Genomic DNA, 16,473 nt, shown 5'->3' on the forward strand with positions numbered 1-16,473 from the left:
TGTTTGAAGATTGAGTCCAGTGGCCTGGGTCAATGCTGTGCCCTCCAGAAGCTGGACTAACCTTGATTCTGGCTTGTAACTTAATTTTTTTAACCTGCTGGAAGTAAATGACTCTCGCATGCAGTTCTGAAAAGCTCTGATTAAAGTTGATGCTCCCATTTCCTTGTATATACCAGAAAATAAATTCTAAATTTCCTATGGATTAGTGAATCCTGATGAGTCAGGTCTTTTTCTTGAAGATCAATTATTGAGCCCAAACTCATGCTGTTGCTTTCACAGAATGTAAATGCTGTTCTGTTCTGTCAGCACACTCTGCTGTTTAATTTGCCTGGAAACTGAAAATGCAGATTTTGTTCTCCTTTCTTCTTTGAAAATTGGTACCTCTCCTGCCACTCTTGCCCTCTTCTTTTGAAGCAGCAGCAGATGGGCAGCTCTTTGTTCCTTGCCTTTTTCTTCTCCTTTCCTATCAGGCAAGAAAGGGATTTTTCTGGCCCAGCTGAATAATGTGCGACTTAGTAGCTCAGAGCAAACTTGTTTTTCAAGCTACATGTATTTGTATAGATTTCAGACACCCTTAACACCCACGTATTTTCCCTGGCTATGATTTGGATTTATTCCTTCTCTAGTACTACAACATGGCATGAAAGATTGACTTTTTCCCTAGAACAACAATTTCCCTGGAACAGACTGGGAGTAATTTGTTGAGGTGGCATGACATCATTTATTTATTGTATGGAGTTTCAGGAACACTGATAACTTTTCCTTTGTTGTCTTTTCAGGATTATGACCTGTGCATCACCTGCTATAACACTAAAAACCACGACCACAAGATGGAAAAATTAGGCCTTGGTCTAGATGATGAGAGCAACAACCAGCAGACTGCAACCACCCAGAGCCCTGGTGATTCCCGCCGCCTGAGCATTCAGCGCTGTATCCAGTCTCTGGTCCATGCCTGCCAGTGTCGTAATGCCAACTGCTCGTTGCCATCCTGTCAGAAGATGAAACGGGTTGTCCAACACACCAAAGGCTGCAAACGCAAGACCAATGGAGGGTGCCCCATCTGCAAGCAACTCATTGCTCTCTGCTGCTACCATGCGAAGCACTGCCAGGAGAACAAGTGCCCAGTGCCCTTCTGCCTCAACATTAAACACAAGCTCCGTCAGCAACAGCTTCAGCACCGCCTGCAACAGGCACAGATGCTCCGAAGGAGGATGGCGAGTATGCAGCGGACCGGTGTGGTGGGCCAGCAGCAAGGATTACCCTCGCCCACGCCAGCCACGCCAACGACTCCAACCGGCCAGCAGCCCCCAACGCCACAAACCCCACAGCCCCAGCCTCCGCCCCAGCCCGCCTCGCAGCCTCAACCAGCACCTCCCAACAGTATGCCGCCCTACACCATGCCAAGAACTCAGCCCCCCAGTGCTGTGTCCCAGGGCAAGGCAGGTGGCCAGGTGACTCCTCCAACTCCACCCCAGCCACCTCAACCACCAGTTCAGGGCCCTCCTCCAGCAGCGGTGGAAATGGCCATGCAGATCCAGCGGGCAGCGGAGACCCAGCGTCAGATGGCACAGGTTCAGATCTTCCAAAGGCCAATTCAGCACCAGATGCCCCAGATGCCACCTATGGCAATGAACCCTCCGCAGATAGGCAGAGGTCCCGGCGGTCACATAGATCAAGGAATGGGGCCGGCGGGAATCCAGCAGCAGCCACCGTGGGTGCAGGGGGGCCTACCCCAAGCTCAGCTGCAGCCAGGAATGCAGAGGCCATCCATGATGTCAGTAGCCCAGCCGGGTCAGCCGATGAATATGGCACCTCAGCCAGGGATGGGTCAGGTACCTGGCGCTGCTCAGCCCAAACAACCCCCTCTGCCCCAGGCGGCCTTACAAAACCTACTGCGGACTCTCAGGTCTCCCAGCTCGCCCATGCAGCAGCAGCAGGTGCTTAACATCCTTCACTCCAATCCTCAGCTGCTGGCTGCGTTCATCAAGCAGCGGGCCGCCAAGTATGCGGGGTCCCAAAACCCCCAGGGGATGACAGGTCAGCCCGGCATCCCTCAGGGTCAGCCGGGCCTCCAGCCGCAGCAGGCCATGCAAGGGCAGCAAGGAGGGGTGCACCCCAACCCAGCCATGCAGAACATGAACCCCATGCAAGCCGGAGTGCAGAGGCCCAGCATGCCCCAGCAGCAGCCGCAGCAGCAGCCGCAGCAGGCCATGGCTGGGATGAATCCTCAGGCGCAGCAGATGAATATGAATCACTCGGGGATGGCTCCCCAGTTCCGAGACCTCCTGATGAGACGGCACCAGATGATCGAGCAGCAGCGCCACCAGCAGCAGCAGCAGCAGCAGGGAGCAGGACCAGCGCTGGGGCCGGGGATGGCCAACCACAACCAGTTTCAGCAGCCCCAGGGCGTCGGGTATCCCCAGCAGCAGCAGCAGCAGCAACAGCAGCAGCGAATGCAGCATCACATGCAGCAGATGCAGCAAGGAAACATGGGACAAATAAGCCAGCTTCCGCAGGCGATGAGTGCGGAGACGGGAGCCAGTTTGCAGCAGGCTTTCCAGCAGAGGCTACTTCAGCAGCAGATGGGCTCCCCAGCTCAGCCCAATCCTATGAGCCCCCAACAGCACATGCTCCCCAATCAGGCCCAGTCCCCGCACCTCCAGGGCCAGCAGCTCCCTTCATCGCTCAGCAATCAAGTGCGTTCTCCGCAGCCTGTACCCTCACCGCGGCCCCAGTCCCAGCCCCCCCATTCCAGCCCGTCCCCTCGGATGCAGCCGCAGCCTTCTCCGCACCACGTCTCCCCGCAGACCAGCTCCCCACATCCAGGACTGGTAGCTGCCCAGGCCAACCCCATGGATCAAGGGCACTTTGCCAGCCCGGACCAGAGTGCAATGCTTTCCCAGCTTGCTAGCAATCCCGGCATGGCAGGCCTCCATGGTACAAGCGCCACGGAACTGGGGCTCAGCTCCGAGAACTCGGACTTGAATTCAAACCTTTCACAGAGTACACTAGACATACACTAGACACATTGTAGCATTTTGGGAGCAAAAAAAAAATTAAAAAAAAAAGAAAAGAAAAAAACTTATTTTCTCAAGACTTTTTGTACTGAAGACAAATTTTTTTGAATCTTTCTTAGCTAAAACAACATTTTTCCCTGGGACACATCTGAACTCTGCAGCAGTAGTTTGTGGTTTTAAAAACAAACCAACAACGAACCTGAGGGACAGTAGAGTACAAAGAATATATTTTTGTTATGGCTGGAATCATAACCAGTCCTTTTTCTTGGGTTTTTTTTTCCTTGTGTGCGTTGGGGAGGTCAGGGGAAGAGGGTGGTCTTTTGGCTGTTCACCAAAGGATGCCCTCCTCATGCCTCCAATAGGTTTTATTTTTTTTTAAATTAATGAAAATATGTAATATTGATAGTTATTATTTACTGAGGCAGATGGTAAACATTTTCCCTATTCTGGTTTTTCTTCATGTCACTGCAAAAAAACACAACAAAAACAGAACAAAAAAAAAAACCACAGGAGAACCTTTTCCTAAAACCGGAGGACAAAAGGGGTTAATGTTGCTTTAAAAATACATTACATATATAAATATATATATATAAAAATAAATACCAATCTTTTCCTCTTTGGTTGGAAATATGTCAATTCTTTGAAAAATGTAAAAATATTAAATAACTCAGTCCCCTCCTGAAGTCTACTTTTGTCCTCCAAGAATTTTCTATACAAGAGTCTGAGCTTAAAAAAACTTCAAGTATTAAAATAATTTGTACATGTAGAGAGAAGACAACATTTTTGCAAATACACAGGGGCAGCTGCCAAATGGATGTAGTATATATATTGTGGTTTCTGTTTTCTTGAAAGAATTTTTTTCGTTATTTTTACATCTAACAAAGGAAAAAAAAATAAAAAAGAGGGTAAGAAACAGTTCCAACGGGATGATTTTAACCTGAGAAAAAGTCCCTGGGGTTTCTTCTGTATGCTTGCTTTCTCTCTCCCATGCCCCTTTCCCACCCTCTTCCACTTTCTGTAAAACTTGAAAATAGAAAGCAAAAAACCCTCAAATGTTGTAAATCATGCAATTAAAGTTGATTACTTATAAATATGAACTTTCGATCACTGTATAGACTGTTAAAAATTGATTTCTTATTACCTATTGTTAAATAAACTGTGTGAGACAGACAGCCTGTTTTTAATGTTTCCCTTCTCTCCCACATGTGTTGCTTGTTCTTAAAATGGTGGGGGTAGCAGAATATATGCTACTTCAAATGTTGGCTATTTAGACGTCGGAGAGCTATTTAATGTATATGACTGTTTTAAAATGCAAATCTCTAATAAGGGACGTGGAGTAATAATTAGTCTTCTAAATGGACACTTTTGGTACAACTCGGCGTTCGCGTTTGTTCCTGGCATGTATCTTACCAAAGAAAAGAGGTCTGACCTCAACAGTTGTGCCAGTCATCTGTACCCCACCCTGCTCACACAGCCTGGGAGCAGCTGATCTTCAAAGGACCTATTTTGCATTTTGAAATGAGAACTATTGTTTGGATATGTGATATTAAAAGATCCTATTTCACTTGGAATATATTGTACACCTTTTGGCACTCACGTGTGAGCATGAGGTAAGCTTGTGTGCCGGTCCCACAGACACTGCACCGAGACGGCGCCTGGGTGCCCATCACCCCGTGTTGAATCTGCTTGATCTGCCAGCCCTAGGGCACGTGGTTGGTTACTGTATATTATATATATCGGGGGGATTTCCTGAACAGAAATGCTTCAGCTGTGGAGCGTGGGTAAGAAAACCCAGTTGCATGCTGCCCATAGCTGTGCGCACGTGGAGTTAAATCCCATCATGCAAGAACATGTTGGGTGCTGTGCGCTGGCTGGGCACCCACCAGGTATGCGCCTGGTCCGTTGAGGGCTTCCCAAAATCTAGCCTTATTCTGTGCATGTATATACAGTGCTGGTGCCTAGGGAATAACTTGTACCAGGTATTACACACCTGGAAGACCCAGATGTGACCAGAGCACACCATCTGCGTAACACAAGCTGCGTTGTGAGCATCGCCGCACCCACAAATCCCAGACAAATAACAACGTGAGCAAGCTGCCCTCAGGAGACTGCTGGTGGAAGATAATGGAGGGGGAACCTGGATGGATTTGGGAGCCCCAGCCCAATGCCAAACAAAAGCAATGGTGTATTGCAATGTGAACAGCTATTAGAGGCTGTTAGAAAATGGGAGTGAAATGCTTGATACTTGGATATAAACACAAGCAGGACCATGAACCTTGTATTATAAAGAGGTTTTTGGTAGCAAGCCATCAGCAAGATGGTGGAAAGTTTTGGGAGGCTTAAGGAAAGCAGCCCTGTGCTTTGGTATTCTCCCTTAGGTAATCCTCATACCGATCACCCCTGTGGGGTGGAGACCAGGTCTGCACCAAGACCACAATTCTCATCTGCTTTGGGTGGGAGTGCTGTTGACCTCCCTAAAGGGGAGCAGAAAACAAAAAAACCACATGCTGAATGCCAGGGCAGCAGCCTAGGATGGTTAGATTTGTTCTCCATGCCAGTCGTGGCAAGGTTTCTTCTTCCTTCCCCCCACTCAAGCAAAGCCTAGTTTTACTTTCAGTCCTGGGGGGCTTCTCAGGATGAAGTATAAATAGAATTTATTCTGACTGCATGCTGGCTAGTGAAGTGTAAAGTGTGCCCAGCTTTCTGACTTGCATGCTTTTCGTGCATCCCAACTCGGCATGTGGCTTTGATTTGTGCCTGTATGTTAGCACACAAAGTGTGTCTTGAATTTGTCCCGGCCTGCAGGGGCGTATCTGACCCGCACTGAAGTGGGGAAGCCTCGAGACCTTGCAGAGCAGCTTGGATTCAGAGAGCTACAGGTCTGACTTTGAATGCCAACCTAGTGACTTGCTTAAAAGATGCCATGAGGCATTTTAGGTCACAGCACAGCTGCTTTGTCCCTCTTTGTAGATGCTGAGCCAAGTTTAAATGTTTTATTGACATGGTGTGGATGATCAATGGTCTTGAATTCACATGGGGTTCCTTTCTCCTGCATACCTCCACCTCTGCTTTCCCTGATTCTACTGAAGAACCAGAACCCACCAGTTGGGGAAATAGTATGGCTGACTGGGGAACTGGTAGGACTTCAGGACAACAACAAAATAAGGATGTTATCTTCATTGCTGCCGTGTGCTCTCGCCAACCAGTTGCGTCCAAGTTAGAGTAGGTTGTTTCACTTCCCACCTATTTGTTAGATTCTTGGACCAGCAAAAAGAACTCGCATCCAAAGTTTTAGCAACCCAATCAAAGATTTATTGTCCAGTTACAATGACACTAATGCTTACAGTCTAATAATGCAGTTCCGTGATGTAAACTTTCTAATGTCTACCCCTTCCAATGCCCCTTCGGGTCCTAGGGTCAATGACTGATGTTGCAGGTGGGGAGGGCTTATAGTGAGTTTGTCAGGGCGAGGAGTATAATATTTATGGTTTCTCCCTCAGTCTTGGGGTCATCTGTTTGTAAATAATACTCTACACCTTCCTGGTTCATTGTTCCACACTATATACAAATTTACTGTTTATGGATTGTTTTCCATATGTTGCATACTTGTTCTTTGTCACCCCTAAAACTGGTTTTACCCAGCTCCTGGTTACTCTGATGACTTGGCCACTGGTGAATTTCTTATAGCTGTGGACCTGCAGTACTGTCCTGTGACTGTATGTGTCTATACTGCCTTTTTTTTTTAATTTAGATACCCTATTTTTTTACCTATTTTAATCATAGATACCCTATTCTACACAGAGCCACTCATTATTACAGAAGCACGGAATGGCTGAGGTGGGCAGGCGCCTCTGGAGATCACCCAGTCCGCCTCCCTGCTCAAAAGCAGGGTCACCTGAAGCAGGTTGCATGGGCCCATGTCCAGGTGAATATCTCCAGGATGGACGTGCCACAGCCTCTCTGCGTAGTCCCCCCACCAGGTATCTATACACACTGATAAGATCCCCCTGGGCCTTTTCCAGGCTGAACAGTTCCACCCTTCTCAGCCTTTGCTCATCTGACAGATGCTCCAGTCCCCTCATCATCTTCCTGGCCCTTTGCTAGACTTACTCCACTGCGTCCATGTCTCTCATACTGGGGAGCCCAGACCTGAACGCAATACTCCAGGTGTGTCTCACCAGTGCTGAGAGGAAGGATCATCTCCCTCCACCTCCTGGCAAGACTCTTCCTAATGCATCCAAGGAGGCCGTTGGCTGCCTTTGGCACACAGGCATGTTGTTCAACTCGCCACCAGGACCCGCAGGCCCTTTTCTTCCAAGCTGCCTTCCAGCATGTGCTGGTGCATGGGGTTGTTCCTCCCAGGGGCAAGACTTTATGTTTCCCTTTATTGAACTTCATGATGTTCCCATCAGCCCATTCCTTTAGCCTGTGGAGGTCCCTCTGGATGGCTGCACAGCTCTGCTGTATCAGCCACTCCTCCCAGTTTTGTACCATCTGTGAACTTCCTGAGGACGTACTCTGCCCCATTATTCAGGTCACTAATGAAGATGATGTGAAACAGTATTGTCCCCAGTACCAACCCCTGGGGTACATCACTAGTGTCTTGCCTCCACTGGATTTTGTGCCAGTGATCCCAACCTTTCAACCCACCTTGCTGTCTATCTCGCCCATACTTCCTCAGTTTGTGAGGCAGTGCTCAGAGACGTTGTCAAAAGCCTTAAGTAAATTCAAGATAAACAATGTTCACTGCTCTCCTCTCATTCTTCAAGCCAGTCATCTCATCACATAAGGCTGTCAGGTTGCTTAAGCATGATTTCCCCTTCATAAATCCATGGTGACTACTACCGTTCACCTTCTTGTCCTTAGTGTGTTTGGAAATGGTTTCCAGGAATATTTGCTCTGTCGCCTTCCCAAGGATTAAGGTGAGGATAACTGGCCTGTAGTTCCCCAGGTTCTTCTCTTTTGAGACAGGAGTCTCATTCTTTCACTCCTCAGGAACTTCCCCCAATCACCATGACCGTTCAAAGATAATAGAGAGTGGCCTTGCAACGACATCAGCCAGCTCCCTCAGCACTTGGGTGTGCAACTGTCAAGTCCCATGGACTTGAGCATGCCTAGTTTGTTTAAATATTCTCTAATCTGATTCTACTGCACTGAGAGTGTCTCCCTTGCTCCAGACTTTCCCACTGGTCTCAGGCAGCTGGGATTGCTGAAAACAGGGAACTTCAGGGAGGCACACAGATGTGCTGACTTCCTAGAAAAGTTACGAGAGCTTTCCCCAGGATGCTGTCCTCCCAGCACATCCTTGTTTTCATACGTACACATGGGCTGGGCCCCCGTCTGCCAGGTTTCAACATCTTTCCTGTCCGCAACACACTGTAACCTTTGCTTGCCAAGCTAGTCCATCACTTCCTCATTTGTCAGTTCTCCTGTCTCTCACCTGTTGTCCCTAGTTTAAAGCTCTTCTCCACAGGTTGGGCAGCCTTTGTCTGCTTAGCAAAGATGGTTTTGCCTCCTTGGTCAAGTGGATCCCATCTCTTCATAGCAGTCCTTGATCCTTGAAGAGAGTCCCATGGTCATAAAAGCTGGATCCCTATTGACACCAGCTGCACAACCAGTTGTTGCCCTGCAGGCTGCATCTGTTCCCCCTCAAGTATTTTCCCCTCACCAGCAGAACACCGCTCAGCCCCCATACTCATGGCCATTGCATCCAGAGCCATGATGCCACACTTGATACGCTCTGGGTCTCCCCTGGCAGTATCGTCGATGCCCACACGGAAGAGCAGCGGGGCGGAGGGAACCGTAAGGACTGGACAAGCCTTGGCAGCCTCTCCATATCATCCCAGATCTGAGAGCCCGACCCGCAGCACATCTCCATAGGCAGGTTGGTCGACGGTGACCTCCGTCCCCTGCAGCAGAGAGTCTTTCACTACCAGCACCCACCACTTCCACGAGGTGCTGCTGCACGGCTCAGGCACTGGACACAGCTCCCAGCCTCACATCTGCTGTGAGGGCACTGAACCGATTCTGTTGTTGTCCCGTACATGTGCAGGTGGAGCAGGAGACATCCTCCTGGTGCCACAAGTCACAAGCTTCCAGCCTTCATCATCATGGGAGTCACCGATTCCCAGCCCGATGAGCACAGACTCTGCCATCAGTACAGATGGGGGGGTCGGGCTTTTGAAACTGCAGTGTCTCCGAGAAGATCCTGTTCTGCCCCAGCCTCAGCCAAAGCGAGAAGCCTCAAACACTCCCTGCACCACAAGACTTGCCAAGCCATATCCTCCCACAGAAGAGCTCAGCCTGGGTGGAGGCTCTGATGTTACAGGGAGAGCTGTTCCAGTGTCTGTGGGAGGACAGGCCACGTGGCACATCAACACCGTTGCTGAGCGCGGGGACCCTGACCCCCTCTGTGCACCCCACTGTGCAAACCCCCACGTCTGTTAGCTGCTCTGTGGGAGCTGCGCCTTAGGCCAAGCAGTTACGTAGGCTTCTCCCTATTACCTGCTATCTATTAGTTACAACGATATATATGCAGTAAGTGTCACACCAGGTAATTGTACGAAAACTGAAATAATGTTGGTAACAGTCAGCTGGTCATTAGACAATTGTAATAGCGAAACAAGCTACAACGCAGCTCCTGGCAGGCCAGAAAAGTCCAGACAAAGCCTGACAGGGCCCAAGTTACTCACCTAACGCAGAGCCTGTGGCCTCTTAGAAGCGGTGGCAGCACCACGACAAGGCTGAGGTACGCGATGTGACAGTGACAGCCATTCCAGCTTCTACTTCCTTTTCCAGTGCTTCTTCCAGTGTTCATTCCTCTGCAAGAAACTCCACCTCCTGTTTCCAAGATGGTCTTTTCATGCACACCATGTCCTTGATTGTGCTGCTGCCAGTTCCAGCCAAACTCAAGGACTCTGGCCCAGCCTCTCTGGAGAGTCTGGAGCGGGTCCTGTATTGAAAGACAGCAGTGGTCAGAAGCATCTGCTCCTAATGACTGGTTCTGCCTAAGTGTGTGAAGAGGCCTCCTACACTTGAAATGAGCTCTTCTTTGAAGAACAGCCATACATTGCCCTGGCTGGGGAATGTTTGGTTTTACAAACCCTCTTAGCAGCTGCCTTCATACAACACAACCCTTGGGTGACTGTCAGTTTGCACAAGGAGCCATTTCCTCCCTTGGCTTGTCAAAACAGATCACGTGCTATAGATCCTGTCCCGAGACAGCCTAGCCCAGCCCTGAAAGTGTGAGAGCACATCGGGCTCCATCTGCAGTGGTTTCAGCAGCATCTGTGCCTGCATTGCAGTCAAAAAGCCACTAAGCTGCTCCGTCAGCCTTGCAGGCACTCTTGTATGCATTGGCATTTGCATGCCCAGCTTCGATCTGGCACTTTGTTTAGAAAAACAGGGGGTTGCTGATTTGCTTGAGTTGCCTTAGTTGCAGTCCCTTAGAACAGGGACTTGGTCGTAACTCCCCAGCAGGGATCCTGCACACGGTGGATCTTTGAAAGGGAAACCTGTTCTGTAACCAGTGCTGTGGGTAGCCGATGGGCAATCAGCCATGGCTCCAGTCCACGCTCCCTATTGTAGGCAGTGTGGTGGATTTAGGGAGGGTGGAGGAATTACTATTGGCACCATCTCCCATAGCCATCTTGGAAGCCCTGCATAACTCCTGGTGAAGTTGGCACGGCTCAGACTGTTGTTTTCCCCAGGTGTGCAGGGTGGCGGCAGGCTCTGGCATATCTTGGGAGCACAGAGCCATGGGGTGCAACCACGAGCTCTGTCAGCGTGTGTTTTGCTTCTCGCCATGCGCCTGCAGTCCCCAGGGCAATAGCAGGAACTGGAAGGCAGTGACATTGGCATTACAAGAAGAAAGATCTTTGCCAGCCCCGCTCCTCTGGCTGAAAGGGCATAGCTTCTGCTGCCCAGAAAAGCGAGGAGTCCTTCACTTAGGTTTGTTTCCCTCTTCACTTCTGCTTTTCATTGTCTTTGTTGCCCCACATCGCTGCCGAGGCCTTTCTAAAATGGGAAAAAAAACCCGCAAGTATGGCTGCATACCTGGTGGAGGAGGGGCCGCAGCAGCATGGGACTCTGGGGCTAGCGAAGCAAGGGCTCAGATGTATGGGCATCCCTGGGCTGATATAGAAAGGATCTGCAAGGGCTGGAAGGCAGGACCTGGGTGTTAAATTTTCGCTGAGAAATAAGGCCTGGTAAGCCAGGGCCCAGCCCTCTGCACTACTGCCAGGGCTACTGGCCACAGGGGTAGGGGCTGACCCCAGGCAGGAGTGGGGTCTGCAAACACAGCCTAAGCTGAAGATCCTTCGGGCATTCCCTTTTCCTATGCTTTCTTGAGATTGCAGTGAGAGCAACAGCAGCGGTCTGGGAATCCCGTGTTCTTCCTGTGCAAAGGTGTTCTGCTGTTCTGGAAGCAGGTCAGTAACTTCAAGTTTCTCTAAAGAAAACCCTTGGGGCAGGTATTTTGGACATATTTTTTTCAGTCCACCTACTGCAACCCATGCTGTTCCTCTCCTGGACTGTGGACTATGTGCTGTGGTCTTGCCTGAAAGGGGCACATGGGGTGTGGGGAGAGACTTGGAAGGAATCAGACAGGACGGCGGGTACTGCTCCGTTGTTAGAAAGGGATGTGCTGGAACTTGTAGGCTATAAACCTTGGGAGGCCTGATAAGGGAAATAGAGAGGCGCCGATGTGGTGGAGAATTACTGACCCATGAATCATGTTCGATAAGGTGCTGGAACTTAGAGTCTTTTGCAAAAATAGCTTAGTTGCTAACAGTCCAATTGTTAAAGTTAAGTAGCTGCCAAGTTATTTGAAGCATAATAACCAATCAGTTCAAAAAGCGCGTCTTCTAATTTTCTATATAAACGAGTGTTATATGCAATAAAACAGACTCCTGTCTCTCAATCGCAGCAGTGGGGGAGGAAGAGGATGCCCTTCCCTACACAACTCATGCACCCTGCTTGGTTCATGGAGCAGCACATTTTCTTTTCTGTTGTAAGAAGATCTAAAAGGTTTCTCTGGGGAAAGGAGAGCCGACAACGGGGCATAGCAGAGGCACTAGCTACTCACTGTGGTGCTAGATTGGTACTGTGCTGAAGCAAAGAATTTCATTTGCTTTGATCATAGCTGGGGCGGAGATTACATCTCTGGCCAGCCAAAGATCGGGACTTGCTTTTTAAGTTGGTATCCCAAACAGCTTCCAGTCTGTGGTCTACGCTGAGTCATGCAAACCTACGGCCAAGACAAGTCTCTGTCCTTGCTTAGCATTGCCACTGAAACCCACAGCACACACTGCCAAGCCCAGCTGATGTTCCGCAACCTGCAAGACAAGTTGAGCTAACTCATTTGTGCCCATCTGGGGTCACTAGGAGCCACCCTGCAGCTTCAACTGCCTGGTACAAGGTGGAAGACAGTGATTAAAGCAGCAGATGAGACTGGTAGGAATGTCCTGCAGGATCAGCAGTGGTCTGCAGATGGTGACGTTGGTGTAGGAGACAGGAGCCCCAAAGTAGCGCACCCAGAGATGCCACTTATCAAAATGACTGGGGTGGGGGTGGAATGGATGCTGGGCGCAGGAAAGGGAAGTGAAGCTGAATATAAATAGCCCACCAGTGACTCAAAGCGGGTACCTACGGCACCCTCGTTCTCTTGTGTCTGTTTTGAAGGGGAATTCAGGAATCTGGTCTCTACATCCATCCTGTGATGATGAGCTGTGCAATAGAACAAGTGCCTTGTTTTAAAGCTGGATTCTTCCTTGGATCATGCATTGCTCTGCCATGATGGAGGCTTCTAGGCTGCTCTCTGGTACTTGTGATGCTTCTTGTCAGGCACCTATATAGCCTTATGGGGGGTTTTAATGTGTTTGTACCGCTGGGACGTGGTGGGTGGGGTGGCAGGAAAGTGAGACTAATGCATTTTCCTTCCCTGTTAGACTCCGCCAGTTTCAGTTACAGAAGCTCATAGCTGTTTCTCCCGCAATTCATCTGGCTCCAAGGAATCAAGGGGAGAACAAGATTTATTTATTATTCCAGAGCAAATCTTTGTCCAGCACTGGGAGAAGGTGGGGAGTTAAAATCAGAAGGCTTATTTTGAAGATGATTTTGTGGGTCTTTCCCTCCTCCTTTTTCCATCAATAAGGTGTGAAGATTGGAGTGTGGCACTGAAATGAGCTCCCAGTACAGTGTCTCCCTGGTGTGCAGAGGTTTGGGAGCCTGTCATGGTTTAACCTCAGCCAGCAACTAGGCACCACGCAGCTGCTCACTCACTTCTCTCCTCCCAGTGGGATGGGGAGGAGAATCAAAAAAAAAAACCAGTAAAACTTGAGATAAGAATGATTTAATAACTAAAGTAAAATAAAATGCAATACTAACAATAATAAAAATAAAATATAATAATAATTGTAATGAAAAGGAATATATGAAATAAAATAAAATTAAAAAAAAAACAAACAAGAAAAAGACAAGTGATGCACAATGTAATTGCTCACCACCCACTGACCAATGCCCAAGCAGCGATTCGCCCCTCCCAGCCAACTCCCCCCAGTTTATATACTGAGCATGACGTTCTATGGTATGGAATATCCCTTTGGCTAGTTTGGGTCAGCTGTCCTGGCCACGCTCCCTCCCAGCTTCTTGAGCACCTGCTTGCTGGCAGAGCACGGGAAACTGAAAAGTCCTTAACTTGGGGTAAGCACGACTGAGCAACAACTAAAACATCAGCGTGCTATCAACATTATTCTCACGCTAAATCCAAAACACACCGTACCAGCTACTAAGAAGAAAACTAACTCTATCCCAGCTGAAACCAGGGCAGAGCCATGCGGCAGATATCTCACCAGGCCTGTCGACTGAAAGCCGGGGCAGCCCAAGGCCTGAGGTGTGACCTGGGTCCAACAGCACCTGTGCTGCCAGGGCTTGTGACCACATTCACTGCCTGGGTTAGAGCTGCCAGAAGTTAGAACCCCAAAAATCATGAGTTTGAAAATAAAGACCTCAGGTGCTCTTCTGTTTGCTTGCCGTTTTCTCAGTCTGAGCTTGTACTGAAGGATTTCAGGTCTTTTTTCTGCCACCTGGACCCAGTTCCCCAGTGTCACCACAAACGGTGAGAGAGGGCCCTTAACAGTGGCTTGGGAAAGCATATGTGAAGGGGTTTCCACCTTGGTGAACTGCATATTATGCGCGAGGCCGTGTGGATGTTGTAACATCTCATCTTCGGCTGTTAGCTGGACTTACTGGTCCTCCAGGCTGCCCCTTCTGCTGGCGAAGGTGACCTGGCAGGACATGGTGGTACCCTGCTTCTTCCCAGGCTGGTGGAGGAATCAAACAGGCAGCACAGCTCAGCACTCAAAAGGCAGATTTCCTGGGGGACTGGGATGGGGCAGGTACTCAAAACTGAGTTTTATCTCCCAGACGGTTAACTCTTCTCTCCCCTTTTCAGGACACCCTTGGAACTGGGCATAGTGTGAAATCTGGACACAATTTTTGTTTTATTTTTTATTAGTATTTGTATGTAAAGCTGCATTGACATGTACTGGCAGACCTAGCGTGGCAGTAAAATGGCAAGGAAGGACAGGCTAACTTAGCGTCTGTGCCCTGAACTGGGATGCCGGTTGGGTCTGGGGTTGGGCAATTTGTTCACCACATGAACTGTTTAGTGGCTACGTCTACTGCACAGCGTGATTTCATGACAAGATGCTGTAAATACCTAAGAACATCAGTGTAACACTAAGGATGGTCTGACAAGGGTTTTCTGGAAGCTGCACGACAGACAACTGGAAAGCACCAACGGCACGCCATTACCGTCCTCACACAGCCCAGGACCTGCCCTTGCCTGAGGAAACACGACCCGCACGCTGGCTGCCTTGCACTTGCGAGGTAAGATGCTGCCCGAGGATCCCGGGGGGAGGATATTTTTAAAAGGAAAAAAAAAAAACAAAACACAAAAACAAAAACAAAAAAACACCCCAAAAAAGAGAAGGCTGGCGTACGCTGAGGACGCTCCCGCCTGAGGCGGCGCCGGCCGTTGGGGGGCCCCGCGCACGCGCCTTGGCCGTTGGCGCCTGAGGGGCGGTGCCTCTTCCGCTCGCGCCACCGCTCGTCCCGCCCTCGCCGCCGCCGCCGCCGCCCCTGCAGCGTCTCGCTCGGTTTTTGTGGGTGAGGGCTGTGGAGCCGGTGCTTCCCTGGGGAGATGCAGCAGCGTTAGGTCGGCCTGAGCCCCGAGGTACTCGGTCTGGGGTCAGGAGGCTCCGTCCTGTCAGGCGGCAGGCAGAAGCAATGGCATGGAGAAGTCATTAGTCAGGATCTCCGAAATCACCTTGTTCACAAATTGTGAGTAGCTATTATCAAAACAATCCGAAACCGCCTTGTTCATAAATTGTGAGTAGCTAGTATCAAAACAATCTGCTGTTGGGTGAGCTGCTGCTTCTGAGGTGGGGGGAGCAGGAGGAAGCCTGGCTTCCAAAACCAGGGGGCCAGGGAGTGAGTTTTGTCAGGGCCCGTGAGAAGGGAAAGCAGAAGCCTGAAAGATGGATGGAGCTGCATCTGCTGTTTTGGGGCTGTTGTCGTGGAAGTGTCCCGCTCTGTACTCAAGCCATGGACAGCTCTGTACTCAAGCCATGGACATGGAGGCAGCGTCCCCCAGGAGCAGTAGCTGTGCCACAGTCTGTCAGAAGACTTGCTTGCTGCTTTGTGTTCAGATCAGATCACTGGTGTTAGTGCTGATGTCCCCGCCTGGGGACGTCCTAATCACTTGCGTGATTTTCTTTTTTTTTTTTTTTCCCCTCCCCCAGAGTCCAAGCCATATTTCCTACTCCTGACCCTGCAGCACTGAAGGATCGGCGTATGGAGAATCTGGTGGCATATGCTCGGAAAGTGGAAGGGGATATGTATGAATCGGCAAACAGCTGGGTGAGATGTCGTCCTCGGTCATCTAGTCGTGTGTCTCTCCCCCAGCTGCGTAGTGACTGGAGAGGAAAGCACAGATGAGAGTCCCAGGCTGAGGAAGCGTGTGTTCAGGGGCTGCTGGATGGGGTCTAGGAACCAGCCAGCTGCAGGCTTCTGCCTGGGTGTGCCGGGAGTCAGGGGGGGTGCCCGTTGGGCTGTGCTGTGCCTGAGACTTCTCGGGGTTCCCTGAAGGCAGCGTGAAGCTCTTCACTGTGATTCTCCCAAAGAAGTGTCGGGCACGAGAAGAGAAACGTCTGGTGTTGGTCTAATGGTTGCCAGCAATGCCCTGAGCAGTGCTCTGGTTTTGCCCTCCTATCTGTCCGGGAGCCCCTGTAAAGGGAGAGCCACCCCCACCCAAGCTGAAACGCGTGTGTGGAAGGCTGTTTTCCGAGCTTGGATCACCATGACCTGTTGCCTTTGCTTAATGTGTGTCCCCCCTCCTTTCCTGACTTGTATTGCTCCCCAACAGGCAGAGTACTATCACTTGCTAGCGGAGAAG

The 16,473-nt window shown here is 49.9% G+C and overlaps 1 protein-coding gene and 1 long non-coding RNA gene across 2 annotated transcripts in view; both read left to right on the forward strand.

Annotated features, from left to right (window-relative positions):
- Window positions 1–4,205, forward strand: part of EP300 (E1A binding protein p300) — a 67,274-nt gene extending 63,069 nt beyond the window's left edge. The window contains exon 31 of the mRNA XM_049822005.1: window positions 780–4,205. Within this exon, the coding sequence (XP_049677962.1) occupies window positions 780–3,023 (2,244 nt within the window). The 3' untranslated portion in view covers window positions 3,024–4,205. The remainder of the gene's footprint in view (window positions 1–779) is intronic.
- Window positions 4,206–15,128: 10,923 nt separating this feature from the next.
- LOC126047829 (uncharacterized) lies at window positions 15,129–16,462 on the forward strand. Its single transcript, XR_007508714.1, has 3 exons — window positions 15,129–15,359; window positions 15,821–15,938; window positions 16,444–16,462. It is a non-coding gene; the product is annotated as an uncharacterized LOC126047829 (long non-coding RNA).
- Window positions 16,463–16,473: the final 11 nt, after the last annotated feature.

Source organism: Accipiter gentilis, chromosome 18 (genome assembly GCF_929443795.1).
Source record: "Accipiter gentilis chromosome 18, bAccGen1.1, whole genome shotgun sequence".
Lineage (NCBI taxonomy): Eukaryota > Metazoa > Chordata > Aves > Accipitriformes > Accipitridae > Astur > Astur gentilis.